The sequence below is a fragment of the Puccinia triticina genome, chromosome 4A (genome assembly GCF_026914185.1).
Source record: "Puccinia triticina chromosome 4A, complete sequence".
Taxonomy (NCBI): Eukaryota; Fungi; Basidiomycota; class Pucciniomycetes; order Pucciniales; family Pucciniaceae; genus Puccinia; species Puccinia triticina.
In genome coordinates, this window is record NC_070561.1 from 4,558,518 (window position 1) to 4,583,894 (window position 25,377).

The window sequence follows — 25,377 nt, forward strand, 5'->3', positions numbered from 1 at the left end:
TTTTTTTTGCTCCAGGTCTGCCCAACATGCTACCGCTGAGACCTATATTTTTTTCCCTTTATGTACTGATACCAGTATGTCCTGAAAAATTAAACAAGACAAAAAAACCTCAAGCCTGTTACCGAGTCTGCAACCCAGAATTGCAGAAATTAATCACAGAACGAGAGCACGGACTCTCTGTTTAATACATAGCGTGTTTCACACGCAGCTAGCTTGAGGATGACCGGAATCAACCGGTCATCGAGGGGACTTGACCCTCTCAATGACCAGTATGTTCCGGTCATCGAGAGGATAAAGCCCTCTCGATGAACGGCACAGTACCGGTCATCGAGAGGGTTGAGTCCTTCCGATGACCGGTCGATCCCGGTCATCGGGTGTGTCAAGTCCCCTCGATGACCGGCACAGACCGGTCATCGAGAGGGTTGTATACTCTCAATGGCCAATCTGTACTGGCCATTGAGAGGTTCTACATATCCATTCGATGACCGGTCTGTACCGGTCATCCAGGGCGTTGTATATATCCCTCTCGATGACCGGTCTTTACCGGTCATCCAGAGGGCTATGCGGTCTCGATGGCGGGTCTGTGCCGGCGATCGAGGGCTCAGAGACTTGACTGTAAGTCGAAAAAAAAACTATATGTCCAAGTCATTGAGCACGGACCTCTTCTGCTACTCGGCTTCAGTAAAATCAAAGTTTTTATTTACTCTGATAATTTATTTCTCTTTGAAGGAGTTGTGTGGCGTAACTCAGATTGTATCTGATGACGCGCAAGAAGCAAGGCTTTGTGCCAAGCAAATATTTAAGGTTTTAAGTTTAGAGGGCCAGGAACTGTGATGGTTTGAAAAAACCACCCAGCCAAACTCAAATTCTAGGCTCTGCAAAAGGGGGTGATAGCGCGCAAGTCCCTCCTGCCGAGGGCTATCGGAGGCTTGCTTCGCAAGACCAGACGCCCGCAGCAGCGAGGGACTTGGGTTAAGTTCGGTAGCCCCCTCCGGGGGTGCAACTGGCAAGTCAGATTGTTTGTGATATGTTTGCACATTGTACAGCACGATGCTGTGATATGCATCGACTGAGCCCATTTTTTGAGTTCCGCTTGGCCCAAGTGGTAGGTGGCGCGGCTTACATAATCTGAGCACTCAAGCAGGAACAAGACAAAGAAAAACGACGCAGAACCAGTCCACATTGTACCCAGCTCCGAGTCCACACAAGCACTTTTCCCGAAGGAAAAAAAAAAAGATAGCCCAACAAGCAACAGCTTCGCCTGAAACTCTGACCGACAAGGACATGCCTCCCAAGTTTACAACCGGTCGACCCAACCAACCAGTCGCAGCTATGTCTGAGACAGAAAAGATGTTATCTGGTTAGTTTCAGCATCTTGATCTATTCTCTCCAAAGAAAAAAAGTATACGTTGAAAATGAAAATAAAAGATGTTGATTTCTTACTATATGTACAGGTAAACCTTACCTGGCTATGGCGGATGCCCAACTAGTGAAAGCTCGACTACGAGCTAGGGTATTGATGCAAAAATACAACTCGTATCCATGGCCAACATACGAAGCGGACCATCCAAATCCAGACTATTTTGGCCCAGACGACCGTCAATCGATCTTGGCTGAACTGTTCAACATACAACTGGACGATGTCAAGCATAAACCGATCGAGATCGAACCTCCTTTCTATTGCGATTATGTGGGTCTTATATTCTGCTTTTCCCCATCTGCTCCATCACAAAACCTCCACCAGGGCTGTTTTCTCAGGACCGCTGATTCTCTCACAAACCTTCTTTTCTTGAACAGGGCACCAACATTAATTTCAAAGGACCAGTGCGTATCCCATCTTTTCCGTCATCAACCAATGGGTGTTTCTCTTAAATCAGTGGACCGGCTTGAGGAACTAATCATGATAAAACACATCCAGTTTTATTGCAACTTCAACTGTCACATCTTAGATTGTGCTACTGTAAGTGGTTGATTTCAGAGAGCAATACGAAGCGGAAGTAATTGATTGCAGTGTCTATCTTGCCTATATGATAGGTAACCTTCGGCAGCCGAGTGATTTGCGGTCCCAACGTTCAAATGTGACTTTCCCTCTCCCGATCTACCGATCACCCCAGTTGAAAAAGAAATTGTCGATTTGATTCGATCTTCGCTGACCTTCCTCCGCCCTTATGATGAATATCAGCTATGCCGGAACACATTCAACAGATGTTGGCGAACGGCAAAAGGGCCTCGAGAGGGCGTACCCAGTAACTGTTGGTGATGATGTGTGGATTGGAGGTGGTGCAATTTTGATCGGCCCATGCACTATTGGAAATGGTGAATCCACATAGAACAAAAAACCTCCTTGGCAGTCCTTACTCACTGGAAGCACTTTTTTTTATTGCTTTTCAGGTACTACAATTGCTGCTGGCGCAGTGGTTAGTTTAGCCTGTTTGTTTTGAGGCGCACTCTTTCATCCCCTCACTTATCTAGATCTCCTCTGACAACTTATTCATAGGTTAGAGGTGATGTACCTGCGAACGTTGTCGTCGGTGGTGTCCCAGCTCGGATCATCAAACATTTGAATTCCTCAAAGTCTGATCACGAATCCAGTACTGATCACAAGCCACCAATGACGAAATCATCAGTATCCAATGCCAACCAATCGAGCCATTCAAAGTCGATCACCAGATCACCCGGGGCAAAAAATATTAATTCTGCAACCGATGATGGCCAGGCGAGCGCACATTCAGAGGAGACTAGCGATCCATTTGCGGAGTGTTTTCTAGCAAACATTCCCAGCGCACTCTCCAACGCCGATCTGCATACCGCGCTTAGTGTTTTCGGGGAGGTGCGAAGCCTGACCATGGACCGAAGCCGGCGCCTGGGGTTCGTACGTTTTAGTAGTGCACAAGCAGCGGAGGAGGCTGTAGAGGCCGGACGAGGCCCGGACGGGTTCGTGGTAATGATGAATCAGGATACGAATGAGAAAATGGTTGTGGGAATCGAACGTCGGCGGATGTCGGATTCGAACAGGACGTTCAACCCTGACCTGATTACCTCGACCCGCTGCCTGATTCGTCGGCTGCCGAACACGATCGATTTCGATGAGCTGAAGCGAACGATAGAGGAGAACGCCGGGACACTGGTCGAATGGACTGTCCAGGACTTCACGTCACCCGATCCCACGAAGCCATCGGTCGACAAATTTATCTCCCTGGAATTCGAGCAACTCTGTGGGGCAAGAGAAGCGGTCAGATTGAGTCAGAACGTGAATGGGACACTGGGAGGAATCGATGTGCCCGGAACGGACGGAATCAAAGCAAGAGTCGAGGCCCGGAAACAATTCTCTCCTCAGTCTGCATATCGATCCAATTATCGCGGTCACCCGTCTTCCTTCCATCACAACACAGGCTACCATCAAAGCTATTCAAGCCATCAGTCATCGCAGCATCCCCGCAGTACCCGAGGATCCTACGGTGGTTACCATTCCCGAGGCGGGAGTCCTGGCCATCATTACGCCGCCGGAGGCCCGGGGAGCTATAGTAAACCATTCAATGGGAGCTTTACGAAATACAAGCCTCGACGAGGTACATCTGCAGGCATGAATGGGTCCGAATCATAATAGGATCTAGTCGAACACGTCAGGTTTTCGGTTACCGGGTTTATCGTCTGTGGCTGGGGCCAAGCTTTGTGTTTTTCTTCCTCTTTGCTGCTATTATATTCTCCCCTCTCTTTCCTCTAGGGCTTCTCATGACAAAAAAAACTGGCTAAACAAACATCAAGTTCATAACGTTGTCTAGATCCACTGCTTGCTCCTATGATAACAGGATGACCCCGACTACTGTTATTCTCAATAGCTTTACGTCCATCGTTCAAAAAAAAAAGCAAGAAACGTTGAGATCATATGAATCTTGAATGATGTAAAGTTCACCTAAAGATTATCTTGTATTACCTACCTATCTTTATATATATATACAACCACTTATATACACAAACATTTAATGCTTAGAATACACTCTTGTCTGCCCAAGAAGAAAAGAAGTTGGTTGTCTTGGTGGCTTGTCTAATATAGCCTGCAGAAGCAGCGAGTATCAGACCCGGAGGTCACTCAAATATGTTGGTATCAGTGAATTCAAAGACTCAGCAAAGGGGCACAAGGGACTCTGAAGAGCCCAACAGCACTTCTAGTTCCAACTGGGGGTTGAATTTCAGGAAGCTGGCACTGGGAAAGACAATATTTGACCAGTATTCTCTGTGTAAGTACAACTAAAATGAAGGGGAGAAAGAAAGGAGGAAAATAGAAAAAGGAAGAACTTGCCTAGCACCCAGAGAAAAGATAAGGGACCAGTATTCTCTGCTGGGCTAGAAGGGTGTGGAAGGGAACAGACTAAGTACTCTGTAGCTTATGTAACATTGTGACAGTTATTGTGAAACACCCAAAGGGGTGAGTGTTCACAGGTATTCTTGTTACCCTGTTAATTCTTCTTTGCATTGAGCAGAGAACAATTGATGTCTTGAGTGTTTTGGATTGTGGCACAATTACTCTGGTGGAAGGAAATTTGGTTTATGATTGACAAAATTAATGACATACTAATTAACTGTTGACAGCCCCATTTGGCACTGATATAATTATTCAAGTTTATTAAAATCACAGAAACGCGGAAGGCAAGATCAAAGCTTTTGCCTGTGCTCATTAGCAAAAATCCCATAAAAGTTGAAATTAATCCCCAAACACCCCAAAGGGCACCTCGGATTGACCCTCCAGCCTGTGCCAGAGCAACAGGCAAAAAAAGGTTGGTCAAAAATGTAATCAAGGAGGCCCTAATCAAGTGATTAGTGGGCTCCAGGGAGGGGGTGGGACGAAACCAGATCCCCTGGGGGGAAAAACAGCTTCCCACCAGCCCTTTAAGTATTGGTCCCAGCTCTGACATTCTTTGCACACCACAACTGTGTTGCCAGGGCCCGGCACCTGGGCAGGCAACATGCTGTCCTGTATGTACAGCCACACTCATTCGAGTGGATACAGGTCAGCTTGAGAGGTGTATTCCTCTGGATGACTGCTCAGGGTCATTCGGAAGTGTTCCGAATCCAAATTTGGAAGTGTTGTGAATCCGAGGAAGTTGGCTTTGAGGAGTACAGCTGATGTGTAAAAGCTTGCTGTTTTCCGCGCTTGTTCATTTTTTTTTCCGGCCCAACTTTTTTTTTTCACCCCCAAATATTTTTTCCCCCGGCAGGGAAGCCCTGGTAGCCCCCGGCCTCCTCAGCTCACCAAAAGCACCGGCCGGCCGCAAACCATCAATCCCGCCAAATCTCAACCACCCACAATTAATCCCGCTAAACCCTGGCCGCATACTGTTGGAACCATCCAGGGACAAAAAATTAAATCAACTGGTGAGTGTATCTTTCAACTTAATTATTCAGAAGAGCTGGCTAAATCTCATCTCCGTATACTGATTTTTTTACAATTTGTAGAGATGGGTTATCGCAAGTACTCTGCTGAGTTCAAATACTCAGTTATCAGAGCTGCACTCAATGGGAAGACTCTAGCCGAGATCAACACCTCGTTAGCCTCTTTGATCAGTGTTGATTCTCTTCGCCAATGGACAAATCTGTACAAAAGGACACGAGCTGTTGTATGTGATCCCTCCACGTATGAAACCCAAGGCCGGCCATTTGAATTGCTGGAAAAAGATGTTGATTTCATCAAAGAGATGATTGCCAAAAAACCAACCGTGTATCTCAATGAAATCCAGCGGGCATTAGTCGAGGAGCATGGGATCTTGGTCTGCCTGAAAACCATTTCTAAAACCCTTCACGAGCGACTAATATTATGTCCAAAAAAACAATCAGAACTGTAAACTCTTGTCAGGACCCTGAAGCCAGGGCTTTTTACATCTCGCGGATCAGCTGTGTGCCAGCCTCCTATCTAGTATTTACAGGCACGTAATTTCCATCTAGTAACAACCTGAAACTTTTCTAATACTTAATTATTTCATTCTTAGATGAATCGGGAGTCTCGCTTGAGGTAGCAATGCAAACCAGAGGCTGGGCTCCAGTCGGCCAGAGAACCCCAAGGGTGCCGCGCGAGAGGAGCACCCATCAGTAGAAAATCATCCCAGCTATTGCCTCCAATGGCTTGGTTGCGCACATGGTCCAGGAAGAAACAATGAATTGGACATTGTTTGAATTTTTCCTGGAACACATTCTGGTCAGCAAAGCAATTTGTTTCTCTGCTGGGCTTTGTTGCTGATGCAAGTTTTTGGATCAGGTCCCATCGATGAACCCATTTCCAGGACCTTGTAGCGTGCTTTTCATGGACAACGCACAGATTCACCACCACGGTTGCATCAAAGAAATAGTCAAGGCACGCGGGTGTCTTTTACACTATCTTCCTGCTTATTCACCCGATTTAAACCCAATTGAGAAGGTCTTTGTGGTTTATAAGTCGGCTTTGCAACGCAACTAGGATCTACTTACGGGTGGCGAGGAGGACTACAAGGTTATTGAAGCTTTTGTTAGTTTTGTTTTTACAGCCGACTTGACTCACAAACTTTTTCTTGGCGCAGGTTATTTTGTCCATTAACATGTATGGTAGAGACATTAAAAATGAATTCAATTGATCCCCTGCTATGTATGATAAATCACAAAAAAAATGCTCATTTCATTGTGATGCTCTTAAGTTTAGCATTCACAACCAATTGACTTTTTGATATTTTTATAAGCAAAACACAATTTAACTTGTGATATTCTTATAATCTGATATTTTGATTGTAAAGAACATGATATGGCAATTCATTGATATTGCATTCAATTCATCAAGACAACCATTTTTTGAGATCAAGAGAGATAGAGAGGAGAAAGAAAATCAAGCAGGAATCAAGTACAACAAAAACTGGATAGATAGAAAAATTACAATGTCAATTTAATGGAGTTGTTCTTGGCGCCTTTGGAGATGGCGGGCAAACTTTTTGATGCTGCCCACAAGCAACCTGGCGTGACTCTTCTTAACCCCCTTGGATTCCAACTCTTCAGGCTTGAAGTGTTTGAAACCTGAATAGTGATCAATTCCGTATTTTTCTAGGGCCTTTTTGAGCGCTTCGTCAGTTGGATTCACGTGGCAAAAGTGTAAGTACTCGCTGATATCCACGGAATTGTCTGAGGGGGCCGGGGACGAAGTAGGCACTTGTATCTGACTGAGTGTGTTTTTGAGAGTGTTTGGTGGGATTGAGGTGGGAAAAGCAGCAGTGGCGGCGGTGGGGATACCGGGGGCGGTAGCAACAGTGGGTAGTTACGTTGCCAGTAACGGTAACGCAACGGTAACGTAACGATTTTTCAGCCGTTATTGTTACCATTATTTGTAGCGGCAGTGCGTTACGGTACCGCTGCAATGTTACAGATAAATATTGATGTTCGTTACATTAATGGCGCCTGCGGAGCGCCAGATAACGCCCGATAACGGCCAATTTTGACCCGTTACGCGTTATCTGGTGGATAACGCGCAGTAACGACTTCAAAAAAAGAGCCCGTTACGTTACACGCAAGGCCTGCAAAGACCCCGTTACAAATAACGTAACAGGCAGCTGCGGGTAACAAGGGTAGTTACGTTACCCAAATTACGTGAATAACGTAACGTAACATAACTACCCATTGCTGGCAGTAGCGGGAATGCCGGCGGCTGTGGCGAGATTACCGGCGGCAGGGGTGGGAATACGGGTGGCGGCGGCGGCGGCAGGCATTGCATGGTAGGGTGTGTAAGTGTTTGGTGGGAGCCCCCACGCCCAAGATGACGTTGGCCAACGCATCATTGGGGGAAACCCACCAATCCCAAATCCATGAAACAATGGAGCCAGCGAGGGGGAGACATTCACAGGCACCTTTGGGTTGACTTTACTTGCAGGCAAGATCTTGGTGGCATTCCTTGCAGGCAATATTTTTGTGGGGCTGCCGGTGTTTTGGGGCGTCCTAGTATTTGTATTGATCGGACTAGCATCGGTTTCCTGCTCTCGACGTTGGCTTGAGACCCTCTTGTACTCCTCCTTTGTCTGGAATTCAAACCCTGGCCCTTTTGGTGGGTTGTGCACGGTTATCTCGGGGTTATTAGCCTGTCAATCAAAAAGATATGTAAGAACTATTATTAACAAACCAAAATGATTATATAAATACATATATAAAATGCTACTTGCCATGGCTTGGGCCCAGAGGGCCACTCAATCGTGATAGAGTGCAATGAAACGGGTTGGATTGTTTGGGCTGATCATTACGCTGCCAGCATATTTGGCTGGGATGAAGTCATCCAAGTTTAACTGGGATGCACTCAACCAATTTAAAATGGGTTGATCTCATCCAATGAAATAGAAACCCAAGGGGGGTACCTTGCATTTATATTTCATCAGTTGAGATCAACCAAGTTTAAATTGGTTGAGTTAATCCCAGTTTAACTGGGATAAACTCAACCCAGCCAATTTTGCTGGCAGTGTTACCAGAAGTTTGTGGGATCCGGTCAAGCTTTCACATGGGATGTGGGTCGCTATGATCTGGAACATGTTGTTCAGTATGTCTTGCGCATGAGTTGCGCCAGCCAAAGGCTTGGGCTCTGGTGATTGTTTGTTACTCTGTTCTTGCTGCAATAGTTGTCTTAAAGCTTTGTTTCTCTGATTGTAATGAAACAAAAAGTCATAAAATTGTGAATTAGAATGTGAATATATTTAAATTTGATCAAATTTGAAACTACACACCTTGGCAGCCACCTTGGGGTCATTTTGAACCAAGAAGATGATAATCTTATCCTTGAACTTCTCTGTAGTCCAGACCACCTCAAGAAATTTGGCTAGTACTTCGGCATCATCCACAATCGTCTTGTTCTTCTCTTGGAATTGCCCACCATGAGGAATGATTGTGTACCAATTAATTTCTCCTTTGTTTTTGCAAAGTTGAGCGTGAGTCCCAAACTGTTTTGCATCATGAGTAGTAATCATGTGGATGGCAAAACGCTTGAAAGCCGTGAGATCGCTGTTGGATACCTTCCAAGAAAATTCTTCTGAGGAACAACTTTTGTGTATTTATCCTTGGGATCATTGGCCGGGACCTTTCGCCTTTTTTTTGCTTGACCAGACATTACAGCTTTTGGTTTGGGAACGTACAGTCAATAATCAAGCAAGATCTTGACCTTTTCGTCACTTTCAGCTTGATCCTTCAAGGTTGGTTCCCGTGATTGTTCTGATACCAAGCCAACAACTGTTACTGAAGGGCTTTTTGAAGTGCTTGAGGGATCAGCGGCTGGGGACGGAGTTTTTGGACTTTTGGGGCCAAACAACCACTCATCAATTTTGTCTAGCAACCCGCTTTGCTCAATGAGACTGGAATAGTCTGAAGAAAAAAAAACAATTATTATTAAATGGAGCAGATCAAAGATAAGAATAAAAAAGAATAAAAATACATACCTTGTTACATGGTGGTAGGCGACCCGAAATAGTTGTTTGACGGTATCAACGGTTTGCGGTGGTTTGCAGCCAGTGCTTTTGGTGAGCTGAGGAGGCCGGGGGTTACCAGGGCTTCCCCGCTGGAAGGAAAAATGTTTGGGGGTGAAAAAAACAAAAAGTTGGGCTGGAAAAAAAATGAACAAGCGCGGAAAACAACAAGCTTTTACACATCAGCTGTCCACCCAGACTTTGGCCTCCTTTGCGGTCTACACATCTCCCAACAACTGGTCTGTACCGGTTGTGGAGGGCAGTAACCCGTCTTGATGACCGCTCTGACCGGCCATTGAGGGAACTCATATCTCCTCCTCATGACCAGTATGTGCCAGTCATCGAGGGGACTCACACCTCTCAATGACCGGCATGTACCAGTCATTGAGGGGAATCAGGTCTCCTCTCAATGACCGGTCTGTGCCAGTCATCAAGGGTGCCGTTCATTGAGGGGAATCAGGTCTCCTTGTCAGCCACAGAGTACATGTCACAGTACCTTACACGTACCAAGTACCTGCAATTGTTCACATTACTCATAGTACATTCCTTTTACACCTTTATTACATATGTATATCATTTGATACAGGCTTAAGAATGTACTCTTGTTATACATCACATTACAGATAACCATAGTTAAATACAGTTACCATAATGTACTGTTGTTATAAGAGTTAACTCATGTGCAAACAGTAAGATTACAATACATTGTAATATTACTGTACACGTGAAATACCCCAAGACAAGTATCACTCATTTATCCCCTGTTACGCCTCAGTTCCTATTTACATAACATATTGGTTATGATATAAATACATAAACAATACATGATGTAATCCAATTCAAAGAGCACTGAATGGAATCACTGATTGGTTATGATCAGCTAGTGTGCACAGCTACTGATCCAGGATCAGTACTGATCATTACACTGCCCTGATCATTTCCAATGTTGATCCTCATTAGGATCTGCTTCCCTTGAGCGCTTCCAGTTCCCCCTGGTCCTGAAGCGCCTCCAAGCACCTCATGTTCCCTCCTGCTCTTTTCCCCTCTATATAAACACGCCCCCCAGGACTGTTTATCCTGTTATGGTCTGTTCTGTGGAGAGGAAGATGGAGTCTGGGTTCTGGGGTTCTGGGGGTTCTGGATCCAAGATGGTAGATTGCAGGATGAGGAAGAGGCTTGGATCTCCAGCCTCTCGAACCTTGAGTATGGTCCGTGACATGTACGTGTAGTCTATGTACATGTGAGTCTGCGCTGCGGAGTCCGCGCTACGGCTCGTAACATTATCCCCCCTTTAATGCCCAAGCCGCCCCCTTTTCTGGTTGATCAATGAGAAAAATTAAAAAATTAAAAAAATCCTCCTCTTTTGGCTCTGCATTCTGTCCCCGGGCAGCATTAAAAAACCCAGTGGGAAAAAGCTTGCCCTCTCACTTTCTTCTCCGCGTCCTCCGATGCCTGGCCGCTGCCTCTGGAAATTTTGAGTTAAACTCCGCCACTAGGTCTCCGCTGTTTTTCAAGTTGGCCTCCAGCTCCCAAGAATTCTCCGCCGGTCCAAATCCGCGCCGGCTGACAAGGTATTGAGTCGTCCGCCCTCTCCGCCGACTGTCCAGTATTCCGTCGACCTCCCACTCATCTCCGCCGTTGACTGTTACTGGCTCCGGGGTCCGCCGCTGTCGGTGGGCGATCTCGTCGGGCTTGTGTTTGCGGAGTACTGACACGTGGAAAACTGGGTGGACTCCCTGCATGGAAAGTGGAAGGGTCAGTTTGTAAGCGGAGGTTGAAATTCTGCTAGCTATTGGGAATGGTCCAAGCCAGCGGTGTTCCAATTTGGGGCTGGGGCGTGTTGTCAAGATATTGCGCCCATCTAGCCAAACCTCGTCTCCACTGTTCCATTCCGGTGTTTTCCGCACTCCGCCGTCAAACTGGCTTTTCATGGCCTCCTGCGCCGCTTCTAGACAGTGCTTCAGTTCGTCCTGTACCTCCGCAAGCTGGCGGAGTCGCTCCGCCACTGCCGGTACACACTGCTCCGCCGATGGAATTCCGCTGTACGATGGGTTGAACCCGTAATTTGCCTTGAATGGTGACACCCCTGTTGACGTGTGATTGTTGTTGTTGTAAGCAAACTCCGCCGTTGCCAGGAGCGGAGCCCAATTGTCCTGTCGATAGCCCACAAAATGGCGGAGATATTGCTCCACCGCTTTGTTTGCGATTTCCGACTGTCCGTCTGTCCTTGGATGGTACGCCGTAGATGGTTGGAGGCGGATGCCAAGTCTGTTGTCCAATTCCCGTGTGATTTGGGATACGAAAATGCTCCCTCGGTCAGAAAAAATAGTCTTCGGAGTGCCGTGGAGTTTCCAAACGTGCTCCGCCATCAGGTCCGCTAACTGCTCCGCATTCATGGACTTCCTGCAGGGGATAAAGTGTGCCATCTTTGTCAGACGGTCAACAACAGTCAGTATGCTGTCGTGGGAGCGGGATTCAGGCAAGTCTGTGATGAGGTCATAGCTGATGTCCGTCCACGGCCCCGCCGGAATTGGTAGCGGCTCCAGTGTCCCAAATGGCTGTTGCGTCGAGGCTTTAACTCTTTGACAAGAATCACATCCATCCACGTATTGGTTGACGAACTTCTTCTGGCCGTTCCACACAAAACTCCGTTGGACCAGGGTGAGGGTGCGGGATCGGCCTGGGTGGCCCGCCGCTTTAGTGTTGTGTCGGCTCTTCAAGATCTCGGTCCGCAGTGCTGGGTCCGCCGGTACCACTATCCGCCCTTTGTCGTACAAGATGCCATCATTCTCCGTGTATCTGTTCCGGTTTCCTGTGGGGGTTTTCAAGGATTCTATCCATCCGGTCAGTTGGGCATCGAGTGGGGTCAATTCTCTGATTCTTGCAATGATCTCCGCATCAGCCATTGCCAGTTCATTTTCCGCTCCGTGCTCCGCACCTATCCCCAGTACGTCTACCTCAAACCAGTGCTCCGCCTCCGCCAAGTCAATTGATTCGTCCTCGAACCAGGATTCAAACTCCGATATCTCCGCAAAAGTCCGCTCCGTGATGTTATTGGACTTCAGCAGCTGCCCAAAGGTCAGTTTTTCACCAGGGGCGGGGGCTAGGTCTGGTCTTCTTGATAGGGCATTGGGTTTGGTGGCTTGGCGGCCCGGGCGGAAGATGATTTCAAAATCAAAGCAACCCATGGTCTCCGCCCACCGCGCCTGTCTCCGAGTGAGCTCCTTGGTGGTCATGAAGCTTTCTAGGTTCCGGTGGTCCGTGTAAACAATGGCGGTCAGGCGGTGCGGGTTTCCTTCCAGGTACTGCCGCCACTCTTTGAAAGCGGCAACAATGGCCAATAGTTCCTTGTCAAAGATCTCGTAGTTCTTCTCCGCCTGCACCAATGATCGGGATAAGTAAGCGACGGGGTGGAGTTCTTTGTCTTTGTTGCAGACTTGAGACAAGACTGCTCCAAGCGCGAAGTCGGAGCAGTCACATTCCAGGATAAACGGCTTGTACGGGTCCGCAATCTTAAGTATCGGAGCGGAGGTGAAGGCGGTCTTTAGGCATTCGAAAGCGGAGTTACATTTGTCATCCCAGACAAAGGGGGTTTTCGCTTTGGTCAGGTCGTGTAGAGGTCTGGTCTTCCCCGAGAAGTGGTCAATGAACCGGCGGTAAAAGTTGGAGAATCCAATGAACCGCTGAAGTTCCGTAACGTTCCGCGGTGCGGGCCACTCCGTCACCGCTTTCACTTTTGCGGGGTCCATTCTAATCCGGTTACACGCAATTAAGAGTCCAAGATATTCCACCTCCGGTTTCGAAAATTCACATTTCTCCGGTTTCAGCCATAATTGATGCTTGCTCAGGGTCTCCAGGATCCCGTTGACCGCCGCCGTGTGATCGGAGCCTTTCTGTGTGTATACCATAATGTCATCCAGGTATGCAGCGGTGTCCTTTCCAATTCGTCCAAGGAGGATGTCCTGCATGAAGTCTTGAAAGTATCCCGGCGCTCCTGTGGGTCCAAACGGCATGGTGAGCGGAGCAAATTGCCCCGCCTTGCAGATGAACGCTAGCTTATCCTCATCTCCCTCCGCCACTCGGAGGTTTCCGTAGGCATTGCGGAGGTCCAGCTTTGTGAAGGTGTCGGCGTCTAGCAGGCTGTCAACCAGGTCCATGGTCAGCGGAAGGGGGTAGCGGTTCTTCACTGTCAGTGCGTTGAGTTTTCGGTAGTCAAAACAGGGGCGGAGGTTTCCGTCCTTCTTTCCGGTGAATAGAACTGGGGCCGCCCATGGTGACGTGGTCCGCCGTATTGTTCCGCTGGCCAGTCCTTCCGCAATCAGTGTGTCGAGTGCCTGGTTCTCCGCCGGTGAAAGCGGAATGATCCGGCTTGCTTGCGGTGTGGCTCCGGGGACTAGGTCAACGCGGAAGTCATACTTTCTTCGTGGCGGTAGGCTCTTAGCGCTGGATTTCCGGAACATGTTGATGAATCGATGGTAGCACTGCGGGACAAGTTCTTTGACGGTCCGTGTTGCAATAGCGGCCTTTCCCGCCGCTGCTAGCCGGGCGGAGGTCGACCACGATGTCTTGGCGGCGCTAATCTCTGCAGTGTAAAGTTCTAGGAGAGAAATGGGCTTGCCAGCTGCTTCGGAAAATGATTGCGGAGAAACTTTATCGGACTCACATTGCGGGGGCGGTAAAATACACACACCCTCGTCACAAATCCTAGCTTTCCCCATCATGGGCCCTTGGCCCTCTGTTGAGGATGTTTGCGGAGTGGACGATACCGCCAAAGCGGTAGCAAAATTGTCGGCGGGGTTGGCGGGGTTCCATTCCAGGTGGGGGGGGGCGAGATTCCAGTCAGGGTGCGGAGTACTATCTACGGGGAGAAAAAGCTTGCCAGCCGTTTCAGGGAGTATGGAAGAGGGTAGTCTATCGAACTCATATTGCGGGGGCGGTAAAACACACACCCCCTCGTCACGAATCCTAGCTTTCCCCATCATGGGCCCTTGGCCCTCTGTTGAGGATGTTGTTGGAGTGGACGAAGCTGCGGAGGCAGCTGCAATGTCGGAGTGGTCGGAGCGGAGTGTGCGGGTGGTCCAGTCAATTTGGTGTCCGTGTTTGCGGATCCATGGCATCCCAAGGATGCCGTCGTACGTGTCTTTCAGTCGGGTGATGATGAATTTTGAAGGGCGGGGTTCTTCATCCAGGGTCAGGTCAATCTCATATGCCGCTTGGGATGTGGATCCATCGAATCCCGACACTGTCCGCTTTGAGGCGGTGGCGTTGCGGAGTAATCCCGCCGCGGCGGCGTAGGACTCACTCAACACATCATGGGTCGCTCCGGAATCAATCAAAAAGGAGGCAGGGGGTAAGGGGTTCTGGGGTGTGGCTCTGGGAGTTGTGATGGTGCAAGAGATGAAGCATCTGGGATCAATTTCATTTCTGGTTAAAGTTTGACTAGCACCAATACTACAAGACAACTCCGCCGTGCTCAGGAAAGGCACAACCTTCATTCCTGAGCACCTCCATTTTTTGACGAGTCGGCCCGGCCTTTTCCGCCTTTATCCGCTGGTCCGCCTCCGCCTATCGCCGCCATCCCTTCCACTAATTGTCGGATCTGATCCTCCATTGCCGCAATCCTGGCGTTTCCGCGGCCTTTTCCCTTCTTGGTTGGACAGTCACGGGAGATGTGGCCCTGCGCTCCACATCGGAAGCAGAGTCCTTCCCGCATCATCCGGGCCTTCTCGGAGTCGGATAGCCGTCCGTTTAACGCCAAGAGGTCCATGGCGTCGGGGTCAATCTTCGGTTTGGTCGGCGCTGTTCCGCTTGCCGCTCCGCTCATCGCCGTGTCGAGCTCCAGGGCCAAGGTAGCAACCTCATTTATGGTTGTAAATGCGGTGCGGGAAACAATGAGCGCCATCTGGATGTCCCGCTTCAGACCTTGGCGGTACTGGCTGAGGAGAGTGGGGATTTCCCATCCCGCTGCGGAGGCGTGCTGGACGAAGGTGTGGGTGTAGTCCACCACAGAGCCGGTCTGCTTCAGCGCTCGGAGGGCTCGTTCCGCCTTTGCTTTCTTTTCCGGGTCAAAAAACATGCCCCGGAAGGCCGCCGTGAACTCCGCGTAGGTCAGGGTGGGTGGTTCCACTGCTGCCTGGTCAAGGAACGGGGCTGCCCACACGCCCGCGGGTCCGGTCATGTACGAGGACACAAAAAGGATTCGTGTCGTGTCGGTTGGGAACAAGTGCTTGTTCACAGTCATATAGATGCCAACCTGGCGGGCAAACGTCTCCGCCACCGCTCCGCGTTCTCCATTGAACTTGTCGGGTTGGGCGATCTTGGGGGTCTTGGTTGCGGTTGGGGGAGGGGGTGGGTTTGGAGTGCGGAGTGCGTCCTCCAACTTGGCCTCGGCCTGGCGGCGTTTTTCCTCCTCTTCGTTGGCCTTCTTGGTGATGTCCGCCAGTTGTTGTCGGAGTTTGGCGGCTTTGGAGGCATCCATCGTATTGCTGTGTGATGTCGGAGCGGGATATTCAAGGTTTTGGAGTCGGGATGTTCAAGGTTTTGATGTCAGAGCGGGATATTCAAGGTTTCGGAGTCGGGATGTTCAGGGTTTTGGAGTCGGAGCAATCTGATTCTTGTTGGTCTGTTGGGTTCTTTGTCTTCGTCTCCGTTAAGTAGATCCTGCAATATGTTATGGTCTGTTCTGTGGAGAGGAAGATGGAGTCTGGGTTCTGGGGTTCTGGGGGTTCTGGATCCAAGATGGTAGATTGCAGGATGAGGAAGAGGCTTGGATCTCCAGCCTCTTGAACCTTGAGTATGGTCCGTGACATGTACGTGTAGTCTATGTACATGTGAGTCTGCGCTGCGGAGTCCGCGCTACGGCTCATAACATATCCCCCAGAATATTATTATAGCAAGGTTTAACACATACATAGTTAAACAGTGCCTTCTTTCTCACCCATCTTTTAATTCAGGAATAATATCAACTCTTGATTACCCTTACCTTTCTGTAGGTAAAACCACGAACCCAAGTTGAGTTATTCCTTGGATGCCTATTGACACCCTGTGTTGATCTGGATGCGCCTTAATTGAGCAAGCCTCTCAGTCAAGATTACTGATAGAGTGAAACCTTTTACAGGTCTTACCACGAACTCATTGGCCCATCCTTGGCATATTACACTATCATCTTGTTAGTAACAACCCTCTCAGACATGGTTAGTTACCTACAGGCTGACACTCCTCTTGATGACCGGTCTGTGCCGGTCATCAAGGGGAATCAGGTCTCCTCTCAACGACCAGCACAGACCGGTCATCAAGAGGAGACCTGAGTCCCCTCGATGACCGGTCTGTGCTGGTCATCAAGAGGACTCAGGTCTCCTCTGGTCTCCGCCAGTCATTGAGAGAACTCAAGTCTCCTCTTGATGACTGGTATGTGCCGGTCATTGATGGGAATCAGGTCTCCTCTGGATGACCGGTCTGTGCCGGTCATTGAGAGGACTCAGGTCTCCCCTTGATGACCGGTCTGTGCTGGTCATTGAGGGGACTCATTCTCCTCTGGATGACCGGCACACAGCAAGGCTTGCTATAAAACGGTGTGCAAGCCTTGATCCTCTGGGCTCGAGCAGGTGACATATCCTACTCGCCTGGAGGAAACCTCTCAACAAGCCTGCATAACACACCAGGGAAAAATTGAGGTCACCTGAGGGCATGTGATGTGAAGAAGACTCTTGTTCAGTCTCCAATCATACTCCAAAACCCATTGAGTGGGACTCCCCAATGACCACAAAAGGGCCATTGTTTTGATAGCGGAGTCTTGCCACATTAGCTCAGGTGTCTGAACATGTTTTACTCAATGTCACCTGCCACCAGCTGTCATCACATTTTCCCTGGTGACATATATCCAGGCTCGCCGAGAGGTTTCCGCCCGGCGCATAGGATACATAATCCAGGCTTGCTAAGAGGTTTTCTCCCGGAGGGTAGGATACATATGTATCCTTCTTGACAAGAGGTTTTGAGGATACATATGTATCCTGCTCGCTGAGAGGAAACAAGGGGATTCCTCCCAGCGCAAGCTATAGCCATATCACCCCTGCTCCAGGCTTGAAAAGGGCAGTAGGGAAGGCTGGCACTCCCTCTCCCATCTCGCCGGTCAAAGAGGAGCTCCTGGCGAGCCTAGATTGTATCCAAGCTCGCCGAGAGGTTTCCCCGGTGAGTCAGGACACATAATCTAGGCTTTCCGAGGAAACCTCCTGGCAATGGGGATACATATGTATCCTTCTTGCCAAGAGGTTTCCTCTTGGCAAAGAGGATAACACCTGTATCCTGCTCGCCGAGAGGAAACAATGGAGGCGCACAGTAGCTATATCCCCACTCCTCCCCACTTGAAAAGGGAAGGATGCAATGCCCTCACTCCCTCTCTCATCTCGCCGGACAGAGAGGAGGGCTCTACTCTCACCGGTTGAAGAGGAGCAAGGGCCCTCTTCTTTGACCAGTGAGAGGCTAACTTAACTAAGACCCTCTCTTTGTGGAGGGGGGACGCCGTCCCGCAGGGACCCTCTGAAGGAGGGACTTATACACTATGCGCCAGTGCTTGCCCTACTCTTTCTTGTTTTTTTGCTGTTTTCCATTCTACATATTTCTTGTACCTCCTCAGTCGTGAGGAATAGCATGAAGGTTCCGCTGAGCCAAATGACCCCTTCCTTCTCCTGCATCTTGTAGGATATGTAGCATTATTTTTGGATCTTCTCACAATTTTTTACTGTCATAATAAGACTTTCAAAGTGCTCAGGTTTGATGGCACCACTCCCTGTACTCTGACTGGCGGCTTTACATTACATAAGCAGCCTGCAGATGTATTGCCCATGGAAAACAAGGAAAAAGACCAATTTTGAAGTGAGTGGGACTCTTGATTTTTTGCATGCTTTTAGAGAAGAAGCAGGTGGTCATGGCACACTGAACAAGAAAAAAAAGGTTGAGTGGATCAAATTTGATAGTGTTTCTAAGATAATGCCCTGCCAAATGTCAAAAAGAGTAGGGCGGGTAGGGGGGTATATGGCGCAAGTCCCTCCTTTGGAGGCTTGCTTTGCAAGGGGCGCTCTGCGCCAGCCAGGCTGCACCAGGCCCTCCGAAGAGGGTCTTGTGTTAAGTTAGAGTGAGAGGGGGAAAGAAGGCGTGTGGCCCCACAAACCCTTTTCAGCCAAGCTGCACACCCAAAACAAGGGCCTGCAACCTTGCACACCCGCTTGGCAAGGGTTGCCAAATAATGGTGTGTACATAAACGCCAAAACACGCCCAAAAGTGGGTGTGTTTGGCCGCACACCTTGTTTTAAGGGAGTGTTTGGCCGCACACCCTTTTTTCAAGGGTGTGGGTGTGCGTTTATCAACACTCTTGACTGCACCTAACCTCACAAGTTGCTCCCCCTTTGACTTTCTGCCGGTGGCCAAAGCCTGAATTCAAGCCACTCAAGCCCCCACCCTTTGGCCAGACTTTACATAACAGACGCTAACCCTGGCTGCGGCAAAGTCAGTGCTACTTTTTGCACATGTGTAGTCCCAGCTTCCTCTACTTATTGCAACTAGCTGCGGCAAGGTCAGCATAACTCAGTCCCAAGATTCTTTGAAGTATTGCAAGTGGCAGTTTCAAGGTCTTTTTTATATTCAAACTTTAGTCTTTTAATTTATGCTTGGGCTTTTTGTAAACACATTTAACAGACTACTTGTTATGCTTGTGCTCCCTTTTAGACTACTGGTTATGCTCTGGCTCCTTTTCAGACTGCTTTTTATGCTTGTGCTCCTTTTCCTTTTATACTCAAACTTTTATGTGTTTTTATGTTATTTTATTTGTCTAGCAGCTGACTGAAAATAAGAGGGACAATGATATTAGTTAACACTCTTTATAAAAAAACTGCTATTCTGAAAAATGATTCAAATTTCTGGCAAAGTTCAAGCATCCAGCGGACAGGATGGAGTTAGGAATGGGTGGCAAGCCAAAAACTTTGCTAAAATTTCACAAAAATGGTTTCAAACCTTTTTTTTTTTGGTTTCCAAGCCGTTTTTAAGATTTTTTGATGGTTATTCTTGCTAGGGAAATTAATTTGAACCACTAAAGGTGCTGCGGCAAAGCCGCCTTGGCCTCTAGTAGGTGATATAATCACCAATTAATTCAATAAAAATCTCAAAATTCAACATTAGAGATGAGCGCACGGAACCCGTTGCGGGTATCCGCTATCCGCTGGCGGGTACCTGCTGGAGGCCCTCGGGTACCCGCCAGCGGATGCGGATGTCTGAGATTCTGGCAGGATCCAGCGGGTACCCGTGTATTCTGGCGGGTATCCGCTCTCCCTAGGGTATGGGAGCTGCGGCGGTCGGCAGCCATAGAGCCGTTCTATGTATGTATGTTGCTGTCAATTGGGGGGAGTCGCTCCCGGTTGACAGCAACATAAAGTAGTCGACTGGGATGAGTCCTTCCCGGTACCAGTCAACCGGGAGGAATCCCTCCCGGTCGACTGGTATGTCTAGTTGTCAACCGGGAGGCGTCCCTCCCAGTCAACAGCCATATCAAGCAGTCGACCGGGAGACGTCCCTCCCGGTCGACAGCCATATGGAGCAGCCGGCCAGGAGAAGTGCCTTCCGGTTGACTGACATATGCAGCAGTCAACCGGTAAGCACGTTTTGAGGGGCGGGTATCCAAAGATACCCGCGCGGGTATCCGCCCAGGCATGCGGGTACCCGCTGTCGGATGCGGATGCGGATGCGGATGCCAGGAAATGGCTAAAATTGGCCGCGGGTACCCGGATGTGAAGCGCCCATCTCTATTCAACATAAAGCCTTCAAGTTTTTTTTTGTAGGAAACCTACAGTGCTGTTCTCTTCAACTTTGAAATCAGATTCAACTGATTCAGCCATCTTCATCACCATAATACCATTATATCACTTCATATTGGCCAAAAGTGATATAATGCTATTATGGTGCTGAAGATGGCTGAATCAGTTGAATCAGATTTCAAAGTTGAAGAGAACAGCACTGTAGGTTGCCTACAAAAAATATTTGGAGGCTTCATATTAGGGGGATTCAAAGTTGGCCATGCATGACTTGCATGTACTTTTGCAACTTGGTGTTCAAGGCTTTTCTTGAGCATCAACACTCAAAAAACAATTCAAGAAGCTTGGGGGGGGGGGGTGTAGTACAATGTGACTTGCATGAACTTTTGCAACTTGGTGTTCAAGAATGAACTTGAACACCGACTTGCAAAAGTGAATGCAAGTTGCATCTGGCCAACTTTGCAACCCCCTATTGAATTTTGTCTATTTTATTGAATTAATCAGTGATTATATCACCTATATTTATATTGGTGCCAACAACAAAGCATAGTTACGTTACGTTGTGTTATCCGCGCAATTTTGGTAACTTCACTACCCCTGTTATCCTTCCCCCCCCCCCCCCCCCCGTTACTTTACTAGTAAAGGGGTCATTTCAGGCCCCGCGCGTAACGTAACTGAGTCCTGTTATCACGTTATCCCCCGGATAATGCAATAACGGACCATTTAAGGCTTTTTTAGCCTCATTTTTTGCTTGTTCTCAGGGTCTCTGCGCGCCAGGATAACGCAACAAGCATAAAAAAAACGTCTTAATGTGATGCGATAACGTAATTGCACTGCCGTTACGCGTAACACGTGGATAACAAAAACAATTCTGTTACATTGCCGTTATCTACGTGTTACGTGTAGCGTAACTACCCTTTGTTGGTGCCAAACAGGGACTAAATAGCTGAAATTAACAGTAAACTTGAAACCACATGATAGGGGGGTTCATGATAAACTTAGGCATTCTTCAGGTGTTTATGACCAGCATTTTATAAGATTTTCAAGTTGTGTTGATTGTTCAGCAACCAGTAAATTATGGTGTTCATAGTTGGTTTGCATAATTTTATGCATGCATAGATCATAAGATCATAAAACTATTTGGGTGAGGAAGTTTTGTATTACATAATCAGACAGTCATATCCCCTGAAAAAAAATATTTTATAATTTTATGATTTATGCATGCACTAGAGGTCAAGGCGGCTTTGCCGCTGCAAATATCAGGTATGATTTCCAAGGAAAGAGAAAACAATGTCAAGTTGATAGGTGCCCCTCATATCCAATTTTGTGAATGAAAGTTTAAGTTTGTTCTAAAACAAAGTGGCAAAGGCACATGCAAGTAAATTGTACTGCATCCCTTGGCAGTTTGTTTTTTTCCAACCACATTTGTAACCACCAATCTGCAAATTCAGATGCAAGAAATGTTGCATTCTCTGTGCTCCAGAAACTGTAGCACATCTTTTCTCTTCTGTACTGTGTCCCAATGTGTGACCAGACTACCATGCACTGTGCCCACAGTCAACATCACCAGTAAAAATAAACTGTCACTAGACTACAGGTGACATCAGCCTAAGTCCAATTAGCTACCCACTGTAAGAATGCAGACCACTAAGATTGATTTCAATGTCAGAACAATTGTTTGATCAAGTATTTACATAGAATCTGTTTGTCTTTTGACAAATGTTGATTTAAGAAGTGGAATGACTATTCACCTAAGAGTAGGCGAAATTGATGTGCTTCTCAGTTATGTATTAAGAAGAAAGATGACAAGAAAGGTTGGACACAAAGTCTAGAGAGAGAGAGAGAGAGATTTCAAATGGAAGGGATTGGCTGTGAACAACTAGAGAAAGATTACTGCAAAGGCATTTGCATTGCATTAGTTCCAAGGGTGGGCAGTTACGTTACGGTACGTTACAGAGGGCTAATTGGATACCGTAACTTTTTTTTAGTTATCCAAATTAGCCATTTGGGTAACGTAACATTTTTTTTGAGTAACGTAACGTAAAGTAACTTTTTCTCTTTTTGAGTTTGGGAGGTTTTGGATAACATAACTTTTTTGGGGTGGAAATTTTTTGTTCAATATTTTCCAAAAATGTTTCATTTGAATAATGAAATTAGCATAATGGTTAGTGCTTGCCTCTTGTATGTTTTGCAACATGCAGGTTGGGGGTTCAATCCTCACTGTGCACCTATTTTGACCTGACACCCTTGGCAGAAATTGGCATCAGTGGCTGTTTTACATCAACTTGGGCCCAATACGTACTCATATTGAACAAAAAAACCCACAAATAGTCATTTCTCTTGGAAAGTTACGGCAAAGTTACCCAAATTTGGGCAAACCTGTAACGTAACCCATTTTGCTGAAAGCTTCTGGGTAACGTAACTAGAAAATAAACAGCCCTTTTTCTGTGGCAGATATTGTAACTAAAATCAAGGTATCTGTAACTACTGGGTAACGTAACTTTAAAAGTTACGTTACAGTTACGTTCCCAATTACGGGTAACGTAACGGCCCACCCTTGTTAGTTCTATACTCCTGTTTTCTATTTGGCCACAGGGGATTGAGTACCTCTTGTGTTCCACGCACTTGTATCAACAGTGTTGAAGACCTTGGTGGAGCGGTTGGCTGATCCTGTTACAGCTATCATGTGACAACATCTAAGTTAGCTAAGCGCATCATTGCTGCCGGTAGGAGCAAGAATCTCTGTGCTTACTCATTGGTCAAGAGACTTATTCAAGATGCCAGGTTATTGGGGCTGTTTGATATTCTATGATACAGTGAGCTATGGAGCGGTTGATTGTTAGTCTGAGGTCCCAGCTCTTGCTCAAAGCTGTCTCTTAAGTACTCACAAGATCAAAGAATCAGAACTTGGAGCTGCCCTGATGTTGCTGTCTTTTCTTTCTGTACCACGCGCCCTTGGGGATTTGTTGCTTGTTTCATCTTTTGTAGAGATGTTGAGACAACAGGGTTAGCAACGGTGGCTTGGGTTTGGAGGGATGAAAATTGAAACTTACGATGCATTGCATCAAAGTCAGTTTCTCCCCTGCGCCTTTTGACACCTAGAGTTTCAACCTCTGTATTCTGACACCCACCAGCTGCACAGAAGGCCGGTTTAAGACTCAAAATTGGTTGTGAAACCCTTTTTGCTGAATGGAGAAGGGGATGAAGGAGGTGCAAGCTCTGCCCTTCTACACTACCAGCTACAAGACCCACCAAGGTAAGCTTGGCAAGTTTTAATAAAGGATAGGAGTGGTTAGCTCAAGATAAGTCTCTCGTGACACAGTATAAAAAAGTTTGTTATTCAGTATGTAAGAGTTGTTATATGTAAGTGAGAGGGTTGAGTGGGTACGTAAGTGTTTTGGGTGATGGGTGAGTATAAAACTTCATGAGTAATAAACTGAGGAACTCCAAATGGGGGGGGAAGAGAGCTCCTTATATAGACAAATGTGAGGGATTTTGGCCCCAGGGCAGCCCCTGAGTGAGGTATTTTAGCTGGCCTGGACTGTACAACATGAGGGAGTTAAGAGGGAGTGGCTGTGTACAATTTATGCAAGGGGTGCATACATGAGGAGGGGCTGTGCCAGATGATGTCATAATTTATGCAAGGGGTGCATAAGCTGTGCAGGGAATGATCAGGTGATGTAATAAGACCAAACATAGTGGAGTTAGAAGGGACTAGAATGCGGGGAACCATTCAGTTGAAGGGGCACAGCCTGCAGGGGCAGTGCTGCATGATGTCATCTACATAACAAACAAAACCAAACCAATATATGTAGTGGGGATAGAATGGTGTGGGGAATGTGACTTGAGGCGCCTGACAGGTGGTTGATTGGGTGCTACAGGTTGTCCAGAGGGTCTAACTTCCAGTGTAGTGGGGCTCCAGTGATGCTTCCAGTGGGGAATAGGGGTTAATTTAGCCGTGGATTCCATTTATGGTGTCCAATGGATGGTATCTTGAGGCCTTCTGTATGTACATGAGAAAAACTTTTGATTTTTCACATTTTGCGTACCACACCGGATGGACATCCCCCTGTAGGAAAAAAAGGGGCCATTGTAGCCTAGTTGTGGTAGCACCAGAGCAGGAACAAAGTGACAGTCATTGTTGCTTGATGTCACCTGATGTCTGGTGACAATTTGTTTTTCCTGGTGCATGATGTAAGCCAATTTGATCTCTGTTCTGATCAACTGATTATTTTTGCATTCTATGTTCACACATGGGTACTTCAAGTGGCACATGTAACTGAGAAGGAAAAATAGGAATTCCAATTTTCAAAAACAAAAGATTGGTTTAGAACAAAAAATCAACTTATTATTACTGAAGATGTTCACTAAAAAAGGGGTTTTAATGTTGAAGAGATCTGTGTGACTCAAAAAGAGGCAGAGAGGTTCAAGTGAAGGGTGGGTACAATGATGAAGGTACATAGCGCATGGCGGGGGGAGGTGCTTGTCCTTTTAAAGGGTGTAGAGACAGATGCACCTGTGGTTGGGGATGCTAATGCCTGTGAGTCCACACTTGTCCGCCTGGGCATAGTTGGCAGACATCAGAGAGGTGTCAGAAGCTTTGTCAGCTGACAAGGGCATAAAGGAGAGCTCGGAGGACATGATGCTACTCCAATGAACATCCAAAAAAACACTGCCTTCCTCAACTGCCTTGGGCTTTGTCCTTGACTGTCTCAGGATTTGTCCTTGACTTTCTTGGGCTTTGTACTTGACTGTCTTGGGCTTGTCTTCTGGAAGCTCTTGAAGGGAGCTGCAGTGATATAATGGATGCGGGCAAGGTCATTAGCCTTGCACCATTCTTCTAAGTACAAATGAGACACATCACTCTTGTTCATTCAAACTCAAATTTTCAAATAGCACTATTCAGCCCGTAGGATGTACCACTTTAAACTTGTTGAATGTTCTCTAGACAGGAACAGAAACTGGGAAAATCAGCATCAGCAATAGATCTCTGTACCAATTTCAATGGTGAAATTTGAGGAAAGGATGATTGGCTATCAACATACCGTGGAGGAACTGGATGATAGAACAGAATGGTGTTGGCAGTCAGTGCAGGCGTGTATGCTCTCAGAGAGCCAATGAGCTTGTGT

The 25,377-nt window shown here is 47.4% G+C and overlaps 1 protein-coding gene across 1 annotated transcript; it reads left to right on the forward strand.

The window, feature by feature from the left end:
• Positions 1 to 1,284: 1,284 nt before the first annotated feature.
• PtA15_4A531 (uncharacterized protein) lies at positions 1,285 to 3,604 on the forward strand (the record flags this gene model as incomplete). Its single annotated transcript, XM_053168425.1, has 8 exons — positions 1,285 to 1,360; positions 1,455 to 1,690; positions 1,798 to 1,824; positions 1,919 to 1,960; positions 2,035 to 2,078; positions 2,183 to 2,316; positions 2,392 to 2,417; positions 2,498 to 3,604. 8 exons carry the CDS (start codon positions 1,285 to 1,287, stop codon positions 3,602 to 3,604), a joined length of 1,692 nt encoding a protein of 563 aa, XP_053019635.1.
• Between the last annotated feature and the right edge of the window lie 21,773 nt (positions 3,605 to 25,377).